Source organism: Pollachius pollachius (genome assembly GCF_949987615.1).
Source record: "Pollachius pollachius genome assembly, chromosome: 12".
Classification (NCBI taxonomy): domain Eukaryota; kingdom Metazoa; phylum Chordata; class Actinopteri; order Gadiformes; family Gadidae; genus Pollachius; species Pollachius pollachius.
The window spans coordinates 8,456,812-8,477,196 of record NC_136945.1 but is presented as its reverse complement, the minus strand read 5'-3'; the positions used below and the strand labels follow the sequence as shown (position 1 = coordinate 8,477,196).

The following is a 20,385-nucleotide window of genomic DNA, read 5'->3' as shown; positions in this document are numbered from 1 at the left end:
GATCAAAGTAATAACATCCATCCCCACCACCCTGGTCACAATCACCACCACCACCAAAATCCACCATCCCCCTACCTACAGACACTGTTTTCTTTGCCTTGTAAATTATTTGGGTATAATTAGTTAGTAAAATAGTAAATACTTATGTAGGTATACGTATGCAGACCCACCTAGGTGGCTCTGCTGGTCCAGACAAAGGACGCAGTTTGGTGATGTTGGAAACCAGTTTATTGTAAGGTTTGGAAGATTATAATACATGTCGAGGGTGAGCCAGGTTAGCGACCTGTGTGGGGAGGGCTGGTTAAACCCTAGCTCTTTGATTTCTCAATGCACAAAAGGAGTGGAGCCTCATCCGGCCCCAGAATCCACAAAGTCTGACGTTCATATGGTGTAACAATTCATCTACATGCTGACATTGTCGTATTCAAGTCACATTATTTATGAATGTATTGTATTGACATTATTAAATAGATAATTTATATTCTATTTCTATTTCTATTCTATTTTTAAAATAGATAAGTGTCTTTATGTGTTTAAGCATTTTCATTCCATGTGTCCTTTTCCAAATTTGGATCATATGTGAACACACACACACACACACACACACACAAACACACGCACACACACACACACACACACACACACACACACACACACACACACACACACACATACATTTCCTCTAAACCCTTTTATTTTGTGTCTACTTCAACCTCAGGGCTTTTGGTTGTCAGTCTCTCCCTCTCTTTCTCTCTCTAGTGGCTCTTTAGTGGCTGGAGTTTACAGTGACAGATCACTGAGGATTCCCATTATAATTTGATAACCTCTCCTAGATCGCATGATCGCTGTCCACGGTTCATCCATCAACTCTTGTGGAGTGCCTGCATGAGGTACTGACCCCCATATTCTCTTCATCCCTATAGGCACCTGTAGCGATCAGCAGTCTTGTTTGTTGAGTTTTGTTATCATCTGAGTAGCCCTTCTTTCTCTTGAGATAATGAATTTGTTAGCAACCCTGCATGTATCTGTGTCATCTGTGTCAACTGATAAAGATACAACTAATTTGTTACCTTTGCTCTCTTTGGCCACCTTTTGTGCTTGTGTATCTGGGTAAATTTCAAAAGCTAAGATTTATCAATTTCAATCCAAATGTTTGAGCCCTGACATAGGAATAATCAATTGCTTTAAATAAGTCAAACCTATTGCAACTTAAACCATAGAGGAGTCTTTATGGTCTTGTTTGGACATGGAAAAACCCTTTGATTCCTGCTATGTTTTAAATGTGATAGTAGGAAAGATTCTGTAATGATCTTTATGTGGCTATTAAAGTTTAGGTTTGCATCTGTAACAACAACACCACGATCTACCTGTGTTGACTGGAGTTAAATTTCCACCCAACAATAACACTTTTAGAGTTTAAGCTCTAATTTTAGAGCTGAAATTATTCAAAAGAAATTGAAATAGGTCCAAGTGAGTGCAAGCAATCTAGAGAAGGCTTCCACAAACACAACAGTTTGTTCATCGCTTGTGGATAATGATGCCATGCAAGAGATCTCTCTTTGAGTGTGTGTTGGGATGGCCGGTTTAACCTTTGCACACTGATTTCTCAATGCGCAACAGGTGTGCAGCCTCACCCAGTCCCAGAGTCCAATCAGTCCGACCCCGGCCAGGTGAGGCTTCTTAAACATAGCCATCATCCACACATACCCACACAGCTGTGTTCATAGCAAAAGCAAAGCAACCTTTCTATTTGCATTATTTGCGTGAGATCAAACACGCGAAGAACCAGAGAAACAGCACTACGCCATAACATTTGGCATTTACTTAAAAATAGCTTTAAATGCTTCCCAAGGACATCACAACAAATAAAACCCTGCCTGTCTCCCATTTAGACTTTGGGGCGCAGTTTGTTGTAATTCTTTGGCGCCCAGAGTAGCCTGGCCACACGTACGTCGCTCTCATGGCCAATGAGTGGGTCCCAGCAGTACTCTGGGGAGAGCACCTTGCTGGGTCTGTGCAGCCAAAAGTATTTGTTGAGGTGGCTCTCGTCGTGCCACAGTGCCTCCACGCCGTTCTCCATGTCCCGGAGGATCCCCTGATAGCAGACCTCGGCCAGGGCCTTCACGCTGGCGCAGGAGCCTCCGAACACGGCCGCGTGGTAGTAGAAGTCCCCCGTCACCATGAAGGCGCTGGACTGCGGGTTGCGGTCGTACGTGTACATCATCTTGGGGAGGTTGTAGTACCAGGCGTGGAGCAGGGCCACCAGGTCGCCCAGAGCCTCCGAGCCGAACCTGGCCGTGAACACCTGGTCCACGTCCATGCAGAAGACGTGGGTGCTGCTGTGACGGATGACAGTCTCGATGGTGTCTGCGATAGTCTTCATGCGGGCCATGGAGATGTCCTGCCAACGGGAGTGGCCCTCCACTCTGATGATCTCCAGGCTTCGCTGAGGGCCCAGCTGGAGGTGGGGCACCTTCTCGGGCAGGTCTGTGAATATGTAGTACCTCACCGGGAGACCCACCATGAAGTGACGCTCGGAGGAGTTGAGGAAGGCCCCCAGGTAGGCGTCCAGGTACCTTGGAGGGGGAAACAAGGTTTTTACATGATAATAATAAACAAACCATAGTATCTTTGTATAATTATGAATACTAATAGAAACCGATAGTGTTTATAATTATTTGATAGTAATGATAATAATGATTATAACCATAATAATATCATTATTATTATATTATAATAATCATTTTGGTATATTTTTGGTGGTAGTTATAATAGTTGTAGTGTTGAAGTTATATTATTATCATTAAATAAGTGTTTTACTAAATGTTATCATTATAATTGCTGTAGCTAAGATTTGAGAGTGAGCAAAAAACAAGATTTTTAAACTAAACAACCAAATAAACATGTGCTGCCTCTCTTCTCCTTAACGTGCTTCATTAAGGTCATGCCGAGAGCTGTCTAAAAATAGAAATCGGCTCATACAGAGGCAGGCACAGTCAATTCTCAGAATTCATGTCCATCACGAATAAATTATGCTTATTACACTAAAATAATAAAGCTCTTAAATTACCTACAGCACCATGAAATGGACTCGACAGATCATGCGTACCACCAGGACTCAAAGCTAGTCTCGGGAATCCAACCCACCTGCCCACGGCGAACACAGTGAGCGCCACAGACGATCGATTTGTCCTGTGAGTCTGGTCGTACAGATCCGCCTGGAATATGCCATCCCACATGATGGGTGCTCCCCATCTTGTGTGTGTTTGAACATCCGTTCTGTACCTGAAAACACCAGGGGGGCGGGGTGTGAGTGCTGTGGCCTAATGACAAAATAATGATTGATAATAAGCAGGGGTGATATGATGTGGGGATTTTTATTATCTAACATTAATTACATGGCCTTGATCTGTACTCGAGTGTGAGTGGTCAACCACAGCATTCAGTTTGTTAATTCTAACAGGCGGCTGCTGTGAATAACAGACCATTGCTTAGGACGCTATTTCCAACTGTCTAAACTAACAGACTTCACTTGGTGAAGGTAATAAAATCTTTTTAAAGGGGACATATTGTGAAAACAACACTTTTCCTGGGATTTGGGGTGTTGTGTTGGGTCTCTGATGCTCCCACACACATACAAACTTGTGTATCTGTACATGTTTTTTTGAGTGAGATATGCATTTCTGAAAGTACCCCGCCTACAGTTACCAATCTTAGCATAGCTCAGATTTTGTGGACAAGGGGATGAGCGCTGGGCGGAGATGTTCACGCATTTCAGAAGCAGGGATACTGGACTGCTCAGCTCCGGGAGTAAAATCCCTTTCTCCTACATGTTGCGGTTCAATATGGACTTCAGAGAGCCAAGGCCAAAGTTCCTTTACCCCAATTCTTCTCAACCATGGCCGAGATTACCCCCACTACGAGTCTTTACCAGAGACGTCAGACGCAGTCTTGATGATTCATAATATCATCCGAGGCGCACATAGCTTTTGGCTGTGATATTAGATATAATATTATATATATACCCATATATTATATATTATTATTATTATTATTATTATTATTATTATTATTATTATTATTATATTATTATATTATATAGATATAGAGCTCCGGGAGTCCACAAACAGTAACAATCACTTCTCCTCCATGCTGTGGTTCACTCTGAAAGCTCATTGGTCAATGGGCAGCAGCTCATTTGCATTAAAGCTACAGACACCAGAAACAGGGCATTCTGAAGGGACTGAAACAAAGGGGAATAGCGGTAGGCAAGATTTCTTTTCCTAAAACCTATTTCCAGCAAACAGTATCAAAAACATGTTTTCTGGAACACATATACTATGTTTACCTGTTGGGAAAACACCATAGTAGGTCTACCTTTAATTAATACAATAATTTAGTTTGTTATATTTTGGGTCAAATTATTGATTTCTTTACAGCTCGCTGGTTTGCTGTACACTATCCCATACATCATAAAACACAAAGCACTTACCAAAGGTCTAAGGTGATGCCTGTACTGCAATCCAAGAGGTTTCTCCTTCTAGAATATGTATTCATAGGGATCTCCCTTTTCAAAAAACTGATCAAACCAAAACATGATTATAAAAACAGTGTATTTTGCTCGTGCTGCTCTTATGCTCATATCGTACAACTTTCTGGTTGTGTGCGATCTAGAATAGACAAGATGGTGGATTCACCTGACAGTGGAAGGAGTGTAGTAAATAATGAAGAGTAGCAGTAGGATGCAGAGGACCCATCTCATAAGATATTTGTTCCTGTCAAATGGTATTCTTGCAGAAAGGTGAAAGGTGAAACATGAAACAAAAGGGAAACATTATGATTTAATTTAGTTGGACCATTTAAATTTGGAAATTGGTAACATTTGGTTTCAGCTGATTAAAAAAAAAAGTTTAACTCTGCTGTCTACCTATACTAGGGTTATCCTGAAATAAAAAATAGTAGTTTTTTGCCATGTTACATTTGTACTTTGATTAAGATAGATTGAACGGACAATTTAATTTAGATAATTTCATTGGATCATGAGGGGAAGATAGTCCCCTCAATAAATGCAAAATAGTTGTTTACACCATCCATTCCAAGATTATACAAGGTTGTGTTTACTGAATGACAGTAACAGTGTAGGTATAAAGTGCAGCAGAATAAAGAAGGATCGTACCTCATTGTGGCTTCTGAAACCTGTCTCTCTGAACCTTGCAGCGAGACTGAACGTCATTCCAGTTCACAGGTCAACTGTACCTTCAGATGGAGACAATGATACGGAAAACACATTGGTGTCAGAGGCGGGATTGGGAAGATGGCAGTTACCCTCAGAGAAATTGAAGAATTTCAAATCGCTGAGGGGGCACAACCACAAAAACTATGCCCAGGAAGGAGCAGTTACTCCCTAGCTCTCCACCGATGTACCGCCAGTGAGAGGTGAAGCCAATGCGTTCAATGCGGTCTTCATTGAGAGAACCTCTGACTCAACCTCAAGAATCATCAGTTGTGCAACAACTAGTAGATCATTAAACGTAATCATATCGTTGAGTGAGTCTCATAGACACGTCTTTGACTACAGGTTGTTTTCCACAACACTTTAAAAACAGCAAGAGTGGCTGGTTTCTCCAAAGCTACCTACCGTAGTTTTGAGAGATACGTTAGTTATATTGTGTTGCTTGCTGGTTGGAAGTGTATGTGAGTTTTTTCGGTTTACGAAAAACTCATAAAGATTCATGAGCTGAGCTACAAAGGTAATATTACGCATTCTTGTGGACTTGACAATTGTACGGAGCGCGCAAAAACACACACACACACACACACACACACACACACACACACACATAAAACACACACACACAAACACACACATACACACATAAAACACAAACACACACACAGTTCTCATGCAAATCGTAGGTAGCAAATTCATATTTTGGTTTGTAAATTTTTCCACATAGATATATTTCTATATCCCATATTTTTATTTACAAAGCGTTCCCTTGCACACAAACTTATTTCAACCATGCGCTACATACAAACTCTCTCTCTCTCACACACGCACACACACACACACACACACACACACACACACACACACACACCCTCTCTCCGTATCTCTCACCCTCTCTTTCTCCAAACACACACACACACACACACACACACACACACACACACACACACACACACACACACACACACACACACACACACAGCACAGCTCACACACATTTTGTAGGCCTACACCCTAAACAGTATATTGGCCAGGCGCGTGCGAAATATTCGGTGACGCAAACCTGTTCAGAGCGTGAAGTTGTCTCTAAAATGTTAGTAGAATAAAGATCTATAAACGGTTATTGTGTATGAGACGCTCGTTAAATTGACTGAAGTTCAACTTATGTCCCTGTCCTTTACACGCGCTGCGATAAACCGCCCGCAAGGCAAGGGATTCTGCTGGGAAGATAGTGTACGTGCGGGTGATCGCGGTGCTTTGAAGAAAAAAGAAAAAAGGTGAAATTCGGTTCACTTCATGTAAATGACCGCGTCTTGCAGTGCGGTGGGGATTACACGATCGAGGCCACGCGTTTGGTGGGGCCAAGCCGTTTGCAGTACCAGTCTAGTAGGCCTTTAGTGGGAAAACGCCTCTAGTTTACTTTAAAACAAGTTCAAAATACTTCACGTCTGCTCAGCTGCCAGCAGGTAACACCCTCATGGCTAAAAGTGAGAAGGTATTTGGCTAAAAGCTGTCTTCAATTATTTATTTTTAATTTAGTAAATTACTGAAGTGATTAAACTTAATCTGGGTTTGTGTAAATGACACATGAATGTCACAGAAAATTGAACAGTGGCAATAGAACAAGCACATAGCTCATTGGTCTGGTGTGTAACACAATATTATACATTTCTGTACTGAACGTTTCACGTTTCAAATGAATGATGCTGCATTGATTGTGTGTTCATTTCAATAACCAACTGATTTTTCATTGCATAAAACCTGAGTGAATGAATCCAACATTTGGTAATCCATAGGTAAAGTTTGGTAATCCGTGGCTACGGTATATGAACAGTGCGCCTGGTTTACTAAATAGAGATTCCAGATTTACACACATTTCCTTTTCCACCATTTCACCACAGGAGGGCTCTGCAGGAATCAGCCTATATACTGATTAAACAATCTGAAGGAAGAATCTCCATCTGGAAGAGGAGTGTGGAGATCAACCACCTCCGTCTCTGTTAACCCATTAAAGGCCTATATTTTGTATTAATATTTGAATTTTCATATTACATTTTATTTATCAAGATTTTAATATTGTATTATGAAAAAGTAATACGCTCGCATATTCTAATTTCTTAAATGGGACTCAAGTTATGATAGATATGATAAATAAATGCTTTAAAAAAACGTTAACACGTGAAAGAATTCATGGTTGGCAACCTACAGTAAAAAAAAGTTTTATTTGGCAATGTTACACCTTTTGTTGCTATACACCTCATTTTATGAAATCATAAAGGTCATTATACCATGAGTTAGAGCAATGGTCGACAGCAATTTCAAATAGACTTAACGTTCAAACTCCAACCTCGCAAAATACAGAATAAGGAAGGATCGTCCAGGTTAACAAAATAGTAGATGAAGGTTCGAAGACGAAACGTTCACAACTCACGTGTTTATGGTTGCCAACAGTCCATTGATTCTCCTATTGTCAATAGATCCAGCACTGACATATGAAGGCAACGAATAGAGGCTGCAGCTCTAAGATCCAGCACTGAAATATAGAGTCTGCAGCTCTGAGAAAATGAAAGGGAGGACTGAGAGCCTGCACGTCTGATTGGTCTCTTAACCAAATAACTAGGTGGTTCCTACCTTGAAGGTGTACCAGTAGCAGGTTATCAAGACCTTTCGCTGGCCGCCTCCTATGCACACAGTGAAATAATGATAAATAGTGTAGCCTACCATCTATATACACAATTAGTTCTGCAAGAAGGTCAGTGTGTTTATTAGGCCAACACACATTAGAATAGAAAACACAAGATGGTATGCTACTAGTTTTCAGATAATAACTCATACAATATTTACTCAAGGATAGTTTTTAGATATTTATTTTTAATCGTCTATTTTGTTTTGCTATCTTTGTGAATCAGGCTAGTTCAAGGATGCAACTTCACGCACCTCCTGCAGTACCTTGGTACACGTACCACGGGTCAAAAGACAGGTCCATTTCTTAATGCTTCATGTAAATATCGGCAAATCAAATACAGGTCTATAAAGGAATATGAACTCTTAGCCATTAATTAGTCAAATAAATGTTTCCACCATCAAACAACCGTCAATGTTTTTTTTAAAAAAATAGGTTCCCATCTTTTTCCAATGAGGATAGTTTTTAATATAGCCTACTAATTTGACAAACATAAGCAGCTGCTATAAACACCTTGACGAATGGTTGCCCATAAATAATCGGCTTCAAATAATTAAAAACAAACACATTGTAGGCTATCTCAATCTCAGCCAGAATTGATAACTTTAATGAAGAATAATTAAAGTTTCAAGCAACGATGGCGGGGTCCTACCGGTCCCCCCAAGAACGATGACTCAGTCAGTGTTTGACGTTCCTGTTAATGCAGCGCCCCCTGGAGGAGACTAGGCCTCCTCTACCCCGATAGACCGTTTCAAAGAGGAGTCATCTTAGCCAGGGTGCATTATGGGGGAGCAGGGGGGTGTGGTGTGGGCCCGCCTGGGACATAGAGTCTTCGTTAGGAGGCAGATCCTGACGAAGAATCTATGACACGATGAACAGGTTGTTAGTGGTGAAAGCAAATCATCAAGGGAGAAATATACAGTGTGCATACTCTTTCATGCCTCTTTAAATCCTCATCTCACATCTGATATCAGCAACAAGGAAATACCTTGGACGAGACTTGAAATTCTATAATTATTTATTATAAAAAAGAGGTTAACAGTTAGTTTATTTACAGTAGGCTATGGAACATGCTGGGAAGGCAGAAAAAAAACTAAGAGTTAACAACAAACACAGAACACCTAAACTGTAATTAAGTTAAGGCTTGGATGTATATAAAATGACAATATGTCAATATGATGATAAATATGTCAGAAAAAATGAATATGAACATCTTTACATAACGAGACCATGTCTTTATGTGAGAACGGGCCGTAATGAGACTCTCTGATCTCCTAACGTCAGAAGACAGTCTGCTTCTTGGATATATGACAATTACTGAAGTTACCTTTTTCTCTTGCCAAAACATTTCTACTACGCACACTCAATTAAGTACAATATGGATTAAAAGTACATTAAGTGCATCATTCAATGGATAACAACACAAATATCAAATATTAGGATGACTTACCAAGGGGCTATACTGGTTATGGCCAATAGACAAAATAATTTTCAGGGAGTTTGACTCTTTGATTGATCTTTTTTAAACCAACAGATGAAAAAAATAACCAACTTTTACTTAACACTAACTCTTTGAGAACAAGGGTTTCTGACACTCGCTGTGACAGTAATACTGGAATGTAAGGCTGGCAAAAACTCGGAACGCAGAACTGAAGGTGTGAGCAAAAAGTAAACCAAAGACGGGCTCTTCGAAACAAACCAGAGACACTTGAAGATGGTGCTGAGAATACTTTGATACAACACTGACCAACACTTGATGTGAATATCATTGCCACAAAAAGTAAAAAAAATAAAAGGTGTAACATGAAAACATGGCACAGGTTAAATCAACACACTTGATATAAACGTTTCCTATTCGACCTGCGGAGAACAAGGTATCTGATGCAAATATAGTGTTTGCATTGGCTTGACTCAAAGTTACCCAAGAGAGGACTATATCAAAAGCACAAGTCGTAACACAGAATTGAGACACTTTCCAGGTAGCTGCCTAGAGCAATAGATTTGTTTTCTATAAGGTAGGATTAAAAATTCTAGGCCTATCATTTCTAGGCCTCAAAGTGCTGTTATATTCATCTTTGGATATCCCCAATAATACCATATATGCACAGCAAGAAAGAAAGACAAAAAATGGTATACTTATTAAAATAGTACCTCTATATAAAAAGGTACACTATACAATCTGGCAAGTAAAGAAGAACAAAATATATTTATATATGCATATATATATATATATAATATATATATAAACATTAAGGTTGAAAAGGACGAGTGAAGAGTTGGTGAGACTTGAGTTCACAGGAGAGGTCTCTGGTGAGACAGAGACAGACACCGAGAGGGACAGACAGATAGAGAGACAGAGAGAAACAGACGGACAAAATGGAAAGACACAGAGCGACAGATGGATAGAAAGAGAGACAGTCAGAGACAAACAGACAGACACAGAGCGCAACAGACAGTCAGCGACAGACAGCCAGCCAGAGAGGGACAGTGCGAGAGAGAGAGGCGGGGGAGGGGATGGTCTCAGATGAGGGAGATGCGGATGGGGATGACGGGAGATTCGGTCCTCTGCTGTGGGGAGTGCTGCTGGTTCACCAGGTGCTCCACCACCGTGTGCTTTGACATGTGCTTCATTAGGTAGGTCTCCTGGGGGGGGCAAGAGAACTGCTGTCAACAACATCAACAACAACACTAAAGACGACACTCAGAACAAAACCATAAAAACAAAGACAAAAACTAAGAACAACCAAACAACAATGGTTAGAACAAAACAAAAAGGTATAATTCTAATAAATATAGTGGCGAGCAACGATAACTGGGTCCTACATATGACGAGCATGGCCTTATGCATACTTCAAAGTGGACTTGATTTGATGTCTCGCAATATGGTTGGTTGCGGTTTGATTCAAACATGACATCCTGCACAGCCTAGCATTTCCTCCACAACTTAGCATTTCCTCCACACGCTCTGCCACAGAGCCGCACGCAGGCGTCCTTCAGCAGGGCCAGAACAGACAATGTTTTGATAACGAGGAGTCTTCCATCCTTTGCACAAATGGTGAGCGTGGCATGTATGGTAAAATTGTACAGCCGAGCCTATCTCGCTTTGACGCAGTTATAGCTTTTTAAACGTTGTGAATATGCATAGATTTTACTTAAAATGGTATATCTTCGATGTCTTTGTGCAACCAATATGGACGATTTTTTCAGGAAAAAATCGTCATACAGAAAAAAAAAAAATACAATACGGTTCCTAATGGATTAAGGACCCCTTATAACAAATAATACAAAAAGCAACACACACACACACACTAGAGATGGGCGATATGGCTTAAAATCCATATTGCGATATACATTGCAGCCTGTTGCGATAATGATATATATCACGATATAAAATCATAAAATAACCGTTTCAGAACAGGTTACATAGACCCTAAGGAAAGCCAAACTGCTAAATGTATTTTTAAAAAAAGAGAAATATAGTATGTCATTTCGAGAACATTTATTGTGAAACACTGTAATCATACAACATAATGTTGCAGATAAATAAAATTAGTATTGGGTTTCTTTCCTTTAGTGCAAACCATTCTAAAAGGCACTACACTTAGTTTAAGTCCTTGGTTCTTAAATGCCACCCAAGATGCAGAGAACAGGAAAAACGGATGTCTTTCTAGATAAGGAACAGACACTGTACTGACAATTAGGGATGGGCATTCTTAATTGATGATCGATCATTGATTGTTAAGATTTTTGTCGATTACGTGACATTTTTAACCATCAAAAGGAGGTTGACCCAGCCGGAGAGGTGGTCTCGGAGACGTTGCTCAACATGGAGCAAAGAGGAGACGGAACGTCTTTTGGATATTTGGGTCCGATATCCAAAAGACATTCCGTCTCCTCTTTGCTCCATGTTGAGCCACCACCCGACGGTCCGACAAAAGCAAGTAAAAAGTATGCTGGAAAACATAACTTAAAAATGCCGATGCATTTAACACATTCCAAGTCAGGATGAGGGAGAAGGAGTTGGACCAGTCCGCAGATTAATGTATATCACGCTGGATATCCATGATTATTTACTTTCACCGGTGCTTCCCCCCCCCCTTTTTCTTTAACGCTTTACAACGCCCCAGATCTTTTTGTCCAATGATTTAACCCATTCAGACCGGATCACACATCTGTGCGTGTTTACCTTTAAGACCGGATTGCGCATCAATGCGTGTTTACCATTAACCCATTTGTACCGGCTGCGCGGAGCAACGTTGTACCTACTAGATACAATGTTTCGCCGCACAGCAGCCGGTACAAATGGGTTAACGTTCTTTGCACACATGCAGGTTTGTTGACGAATTCTGGCACTGTTGCGAAAATTGCAATGTGAAAAGGAATTGCACCAAACCAAAAATAAAACATTGTATTTTGCGTCATCAACATGCATTATCTCGATAGAGCGATAGAATTAAAATCTCTATGGTAGGCCATTTTTTTTATCATTTATATCGCGCATTACTAACACACACACACACACACACACACACACACACACACACACACACACACACACACACACACACACACACACACACACACACACACACACACACACACACACACACACACACACACGACTCCTGCATGCAATAGCTTCAAATGAGTACGGCTGGGGGGGTGGGGTAACTTACAGAGGTGTATGCTCTGCCACACATGCTGCAGCAGTAGGCCTTTGCATTTTTGACGGCGTGTACAGACAGGTGGATCTGGAGGGACGCAGCATCAGAGTAGGCACGGAAACAATTGGAACACTTGAAGGGCTTGTCTTTGTTGTGTTGCCTCTGGTGAGACTGGTGAGAGGAAAACACATCAAAAAAAACAAATGCTTTATATTTATAGTTTGTGTGGGTCATTGCAGGATAGTGCGACAGAAGGTGAACCAAGAACATATCATGCAACAAAACCACCTACTATGAATGGTGCTGAATTTAAGAGGATCACAAGATGAGTTCATTATTGCAGCTTCTGTGCAGCAACACACAGTCTCATTTGGGTTCTATCATGTGAGATTTTAAATTATCCTTTTAATATTAATTAATTTTAATATTCCTTGTCATGTTGAGACCCATTCTATAAAATAACAGCGCACATTTATACAATTGAGTTAGAGAAATACAAAGTAATAGTGTAATTGGAGTTGTGTGAGGTGGGAATGATTCTATCTTTGGCGATGGTTACCTGTAGATTGGAGAGCTGAGTGAATGCTTTGTCACACCCTGGATGAAGACACTTATAGGGTCGATCGCCTGTGTGGATTCTGGAGGAAATAAACACAATCATTTCACACAAGGATTTGAGTTGAACGAAATAAGTACTATAAATGTTTGTTTTACATACATTAATATCCTCTAGCATTCCAAAGAATAATCCCAATGTATGAAACAAATCACAAACATAGACTGTGTGGCACATAATCCAGCACTATGACAACAAGGATCTTCTGTGCTTATTTTATCTGGGTATGTTTGTCTTTCGAGCCAGGATGATCTCCAAATTAATAAAATCGAGTTGAACCGATTTTTATTTATTTATTTATTATCTTTTAGTATTTTGTTTAATTCATTAATTATTTCAGAGGAATTGCAAAAATGAACATCTGGATACTTTTTTGTAAATTATTTTTAATTTTCACATTTTCGAAATTTCAAAGTTCTCATTTAGAAAGTGTTTTTTTTGGAGAGAACTGCAGAATAAACATATCATGTTTTCAAACTCAAAAATAATAATTTGAATAATCATGATTTAAATATGACCAAAGTCATGGTGATTATGATTTTTTTCATAATGGAGCAGTCCTACCTGGTGTGCTGCTGCAGGTGAGAGAGCTGGCGGAAACACTTCTCGCAGTAGGAGCAGTGGTAGGGCTTGACCCCTAAGTGGATGCGCAGGTGCTGTGCCAGGTAGGAGGCGTTGGCAAAGGACTTGGTACAATGGGGACACTTGTGGGCCTTGGCCTCCGTGTGAGTCTTAGAGTGCATCTGCATGTCCGACTTGCAGAAGAAAGTCAACGGACAAACTTTACACCTGTTGAAGATGAAGGCAAAGAGAAATCCAAAACAGAACAACTAGAGTTACGAAGAATACACATTTACACATATATTCAAGAACAGATCCACACACACACAACAGATAGAAATTCACAAACTAGCTTCTTCTATTGTAACCTGAACTGTTGAAGGCCATGTGCATAATAGTAAAAAGGCAAAAATCAGTTTTCGTGGCAACGTGTTGCCCATTCATACCAGCGACTTCGTACCTTGGAGGCAATGCTGACCATGTGACCTCATATTTTGTTTCGAAGCATGGATCAGTCTGGACCTATAGCCACCCACATAGATTTCAATGGACCTGCCTTGACGGAAAAAGTCCTTCAGCCAGTCAGCGCAACAATCCAGTGGAGAAGGTCAGCTAGTTCATAGTCTTGCACTTGGTTAATATTTGTAATTGATTCTTTTTCTGCAATAACTGCACTTATGGATGGGTTTACTATACTTATGTTGACATAAAAGTTCCTGTTGGGCCCCGATTAAGTTTTAATTTCTGGAAATCTATGTGGGCGGCAGGAGGTCCAGCCTAATCTTTGTGGTGAAACAGAAGGTCACGTGATCAGAATGGTCTCCAGGCAATCGCCACTGTGGTCTGGATCACAATCTTTGCGTTTTCGGTGGTAATGTTTGTGTTGACGCGAGGCCAAAGGAAGGTCAAACGTATTTGCATTTGTGGGTACAAAATCAACACCGATCCCGCAAACCCCAGTACCTGTAGGTCTTGCCCTCTTTGGCTGTGAAGGAGACACACTGGTCGTTTCCAGTGGCCAGTAGAGGATAGGGCACCACCAGAAGGGGAGAGGTCCCGTTCTCCGCCTTGATCTTTTTACGTCCTCTTTCCATCTTGGGTGGGGGTCCGAGAAGCCCTGCCAGGCCCCCGTTGGTTTTGATGGGCTCCATGCCATGGCAACCGGCCAGCCCCGAGTTGAGGTGAGGCGAGGAGGCCCCGCCCATCCGACTCTGGCTGCTGGAAGTGGGCGTGGTGGGGGTGATGACATCAGAGGCATTGAGGTTGCCCGTTCTGGACGCCAACGCTACACCTTATTGGTGAACATAATGGAAAGTAAAATGTGGAAATTGTCAAAAAGCACACTAAAATAATCTAAAAACGTTTTCTCATCTTCTCTTTCTTTTAGAAACATCAATCATATTTGAGATACAACAGCAGGGTTCAACAATTAGCTATATAATATACATTTCTTTTTTCAAAGCATGCATTTCAGAGGGTGACAAAGATGCTTGACTTTGTGTCCATGCTAGGTCTGACCACAATCGCAGGCGTTCCCATCCGACGACAGAACGCCTGGAATGGGATGCTCTACATGTGCATTATTGGTAAGAGAGAGTGGGCGGGACTTCAGAGCATGCCTCAGTGGAATCTTTATTGTATTGCATAAGAAAGATAAGGGGGGGTTTCTTCTTGATTAAATTACTCCAAAGTGTTTCTCAGATCTTGGTAAAACTGCCTTTAGCATATCTGCTACATATTCTGGGAATGGACTGCAGGTATCTATAAATCTAGATTCTCTCGTACATTTTTAATTAATTTAAACGTTAAGGAAGAAAGTGTTTGCAAATGGTTATTGTAGTGTTTATTTTCACTGTGTCATCATGTACTTAGTTATTAACTAACTTATTTATGTTGTTTTTACAAAGAGGAACTTGTTTGGAGTCAACCTCTCCTGATTAAATAATGTTGAAATAAAAATCTAATATACCAAACTACTTGGTTTAAGTAAAATGACCAGTTTACCTGATAGGTGGTTTGTTCTAGAAGGTTGTTCAATGATTTGACGCAAATGCCAGTCTTCCCACATTCCTCTGGCTTTGATAGCGGCCTTGTCATCCAGATTTAAGTTTACATCTCCCAGGATTCTGCCTGTAGAAGAAGAGCAACATTAGACAAACACATTTTACCAGACAAGGACCTCATATATCAAAATGCCTTCACTGCCAAAATCCAGATTATACCATGAATGGGTTGATTGATCACCATCTTTAGAGTAGCATAACATGCCAAGTGCTCTAACATGCTAGGTCCCATAACATGCTATGTAACCAAAAAATGCTAGGTACTCCATTATGCTAGGTAATCTATCATGCCAAGTGCCCTAATGTGTCAAGAACCATTAGATGTTGGGTAAAGTAACAATCCATGTACCATTACATGCTAGGTACCATACCACGCTAAGTACCCTATCATGTGAAGTACCCTAACATGCTAGATACCATAACATTACTTGAGTACAAGTACAACAAGTTTTGTGGTATAAGAACCCAGAGCATGAAGGAGGAAACCTACAAGACCATGCTAACATGCAGACTCCACACACACGCACACGCACACGCACACACACACACACACACACACACACACACACACACACACACACACGTTCCAGTGGAACTCTGATAATCTCACTGTGAGGCTCCGGCGTTAACCACTGAGCTTTGTGATCACATACAAAGCAGCTACGGATGTTAAAGACATTCCATAAATCTTTAAATCTCATGCAAATCACAAAAACAAATCAGAGCCCGGTGGCAAGGACATTGATGGCTGCAGGATTGAAGGGAGTCTAGGAGGGTAGAGGCAGCGTGCATTATGGGGGGGGGGGGGGGGGGGGGGGGGACAGGAGCACCTGAGACGGAGCTGGAGGCGGGGCGGGCGTGCAGGGCAATGTCTGGTGGGGAAGGGCTGTGGGGGTGGAGCCCCGGCATCTGCTGGGCTTTAGGAATGGACATCACGTGCTGGCCGCCGTCCGTCTGCACCAGCAAGGGCTGCTGGGAGGGGACTGCGGCGGGCGGCAGGTGTTGAGCCCTGATCTTCTCCGTCATCAGCTGCTCCTTGATTTTATTGATCAAGACTAGGTTATCCAGCTGACAGGCAGGGAGCAACATTTGTGACAAGAGAATAGCCATCAGTTTCGTGGTCTTGGTATGTGTGTGCTCTGGCGCCCTCTATTGGTTGTTACTTGAATTGTTTTTGACCTCCTGGGAATAAAGGTCTGCACAGTTAAAGCGAGAGAACTCTATACAAAAACATCCTAGCAACACAAATACACTGTCGTTTTTTTTTTTACTTAATTCCTTTGCTTTTTTTGGTTCATTGTTTCTCACTTAAGAATGAGTTGAATATAGACTCCAGAATCCTACCTGGCCAGTCATTGAAGGAGGTGGAGGCCAAAAATAGGGGTTGTTAAAGCGAGGTTCAGCCATTCTGAAATATGAATTGCATGTTAATAAGGATAAATAGTTATTCATGTCAGACATTTCAGAGGTACATTAGACAAATGGCAAACATGCTTCTTGTGCAATTTGTGAGATATGTGTTTTTAAACATCCGTTTTGTGGCACAGCGGCTATCTTATCTAATACCATCTGTAATTCTGTCTCTGCATTTCCCACTGCAAGTGTTTTTATAGATTTGAATAGAAAAAAAAAAATCGATCTTATTTTTGCATTAAACAAGTCAAAATGCGGACAGTTGTATTCATGCATTTGTCTTTAGGAATAACTGAATCAGATCAAAATTCTGAAAAGCAAGACTTTACAGTTTGTAATACAGGGATATAATGTTGTACCCTTTCTGCCAGGTAAGTTGCTTTTTCTCTTTGTCTTGGGATTTCTTACCACGACCATATGCGTTTCTCTCTTTGTAGAGATTAGCCCTTGAAAGATTACACAGGCTAGTTGTGGAATACTTTAAGGTGTTATCTGAGGAACCAGAAGTGTTTCACCAGGTCTCCCTGATCCTTATGCAGGGCCTGGATTCCCCTCTCTCTATACCAGCCAACGTAGGTGAACTCGTTTTCCCCTAAAAGAGTTACCTTAGAAACACAGCATCACAAAGACCTCGACGACGTATCCTATTATCTCTGCCAAGAGGTCAGTGATGAAATAAATTGTGACTTGGATAAAGACAGGCCGTTATGTAGCGCACACATTACTGTGTTGGGTCATGATGGTGGCAAGAATCATGCTGTTGTTTTTTGTTCATTTGTGGCTTATAGTTGCTATGAATATTTTACAACACGAAACCCCCAAAAAGTATTTTCCGTAACATAAATGGAGATCAAAAAATGAATTCATTCCGTATACATTTATTTTTTTGATCTATTGAAAAAGCCCAGGCCTGACAATGCTGCACGCTCAAAAGCTATTTCCTTCCATGGACTGTTGTTTCTTTCCATGGCCTTTCATTATACTCTTTTTTTTCTTTATATGACATTTTGCATTGCCTTCTTTGGCACGATTTGCCATTCCAAAGTCTGTTTGACTTAGCAGAAGCGTAGCTGCGTCCGTAGTCCTGGGCCAAGAGAAACAAAAATGATATGTCCAGGGGTACGCGCGTAAACCCCACTGAATATTTCTCTAGTGATGCCAGTGGGTGTCGATTTCACTTCCTGGAGGTTCTGTGCCTCCAGGGAGAAGTCCCAGAAGAGACCAGAAGAATCAACAGGGTCCAATATGCCATGTTTATCTAGCTCTGTTGACTCGTTGTAGTGGGAATCGACTTGCAGCACAGGGTTGCAGATGGGATATTTAAGGTTAGGACCGTTCTGGATGAAATGAACTAGGAAAGCTGCATAAAGTGGTCGCCTTTTTCTTTTCTTTTTTTGTACTGTTGGCAGAGGAGAAAGTTCCTAAATACTGATTGACTACTAGATTTGATTTTGACAAGTTGTTTATAGTCTGTCCCAAGTATTATTATGGATTATTGTATGTATTTATATTAAGGGAATGATGAAATAATTTGAGGCACTAAGCATTTTGTCTGGAGGATATAATAACGTTATTGTCCAATGTCCACATTCCAATATCTATCACCAAAAAGCTATAATTAAAGGTCAATCAATAGATAAATCCACCTATAGGAGAGTTTATACATATGCTAATTTTGTGTCTGACTACAGGCGTATGGCAATTTCCAAAATCCCACTAACATCGTGTAAAACTCGGTCATAGTAGCGTGAATTTAACGTATTTAACTTATACGAATCACCAACTGCATGCATAGTTGTCTATATTACATATTCAATACAGATCGACATAAACGCGTCAAAAACTATAGTTACCATCAATGCAAGGGTTATTATGAAAAACCATATCATTAATCTACACAACAGATTCAAAACAAATGCACAGCATCTTAAGTCAAGCATCGTGGAGCGCCAAACACATACAATCCTCCCATCGGCTCTCCTCACAGCCTCTCCCACATTCTCAGACAGTTTATTAAAAAATTCAGACAAAAGGAAAACAAAAATGGCAGCCTGTCTTATTTTTATAAGGACAGGACGCCATATTCTGCAGATCCCAAATTATACAAGATGTATAGCCTGATGTATTCAAATGATCGTCTTGCACTCGGGTGTGACACCCGTCTATTTGCATTAAGTGTAGGGATGATTGTTTACTTTGATTTGCAGATTTGAATAGCCCGGCTTGAGAGAGAGAAAAAAACTGGACACTTCCTACAACAATCACCATGCCTTACAGAATGCATTGCGTTATCATAATTGCAGCTGCAATCCGAGCCACTCATTAAAATAACTGCGTGTCCTTTTAATTTAGCGTATTCCAATCTTCTTGCTCGCATAACTGGATAAAACGCAGTGTTCATGATATATATGTTTTAAAAACATGATTTAAATTCAACTTTTTATTGCTCAAATAATATCCACAACGAAGCGTTGACAACTGCATGATGCACACATGGCTAAAATAGCAACGATAAATGCATAGGCAGAACTACATACCTGAACCCTTGATAGAAGATACAAATTATAAAAGCTTGCTGGTTCTTTTACTGCTCGCCTTCAGTCGGAGTTCAGACCTTCCGGGTCGCCTGCTGTTCACTTCTGGGTGCTGCAAGCGCCGCATCGCTCACTAGTAGGTTCAAAGATTTCACAGCAAACTGTTTAGCCCGTTTTGGGGTAACCAAATTGACATTTGAAATATGGTTCATTCTATACAACCTATATGACTCCTTAAACCCCACTATTGTACTAAAATTAGAACTACATTTTTGATAATAATTCAAACGAAACGTTGGCTGTTCATTGAACAGCAAACGTTTTGAATTATTTTACAACACCTGAACAGTGTTCAGGTGTTGTGCAGTGAATTGCACAAGGTGGTCACCTAAGCTTTATGTGTTGGAGTAGATGGCCATTTAAATGATTCACTGTTTCACTAGAAAATCGCGAAAAATGTGAAATGCTTGTGAAATATGTTCAGAAAACGCACTCTTTCAACAAATATTAAATAATTACACATATTTAAATCAATATTAAGTACTTCAACAACATCACAATCGTGAGTGCGATGGACATTTACATAATGATATGAAATCTAATCCGACCAGCTGCTTCAAA

At 40.7% G+C, this 20,385-nt stretch overlaps 2 protein-coding genes across 3 annotated transcripts; both read right to left on the bottom strand.

The window, feature by feature from the left end:
* Positions 1-1,888: 1,888 nt before the first annotated feature.
* Positions 1,889-5,181, bottom strand: LOC307083680 (alpha-1,3-galactosyltransferase 2-like; the record flags this gene model as incomplete). The annotated part of the gene is made up of 5 exons (XM_079747632.1): positions 1,889-2,576; positions 3,148-3,285; positions 4,493-4,579; positions 4,698-4,790; positions 5,177-5,181. The coding sequence occupies 5 exons, from the start codon at positions 5,179-5,181 to the stop codon at positions 1,889-1,891; spliced, it is 1,011 nt and encodes a 336-aa protein (XP_079603758.1).
* Positions 5,182-8,956: 3,775 nt separating this feature from the next.
* znf362a (zinc finger protein 362a) lies at positions 8,957-19,856 on the bottom strand. Of its 2 annotated transcripts, none has more exons than XM_079748100.1 (9): positions 19,768-19,856; positions 17,162-17,225; positions 16,648-16,885; positions 15,759-15,884; positions 14,718-15,045; positions 13,758-13,982; positions 13,137-13,215; positions 12,590-12,748; positions 8,957-10,556 (listed from the first exon to the last, which is right to left on the bottom strand). In XM_079748100.1, exons 2-9 carry the CDS (start codon positions 17,222-17,224, stop codon positions 10,434-10,436), a joined length of 1,341 nt encoding a protein of 446 aa, XP_079604226.1. In that variant the 5' UTR covers position 17,225; positions 19,768-19,856; the 3' UTR covers positions 8,957-10,433. The 2 variants fall into 2 exon arrangements, with proteins under 2 accessions (XP_079604226.1, XP_079604227.1); XM_079748101.1 differs by having other exon boundaries at positions 16,648-16,852.
* Between the last annotated feature and the right edge of the window lie 529 nt (positions 19,857-20,385).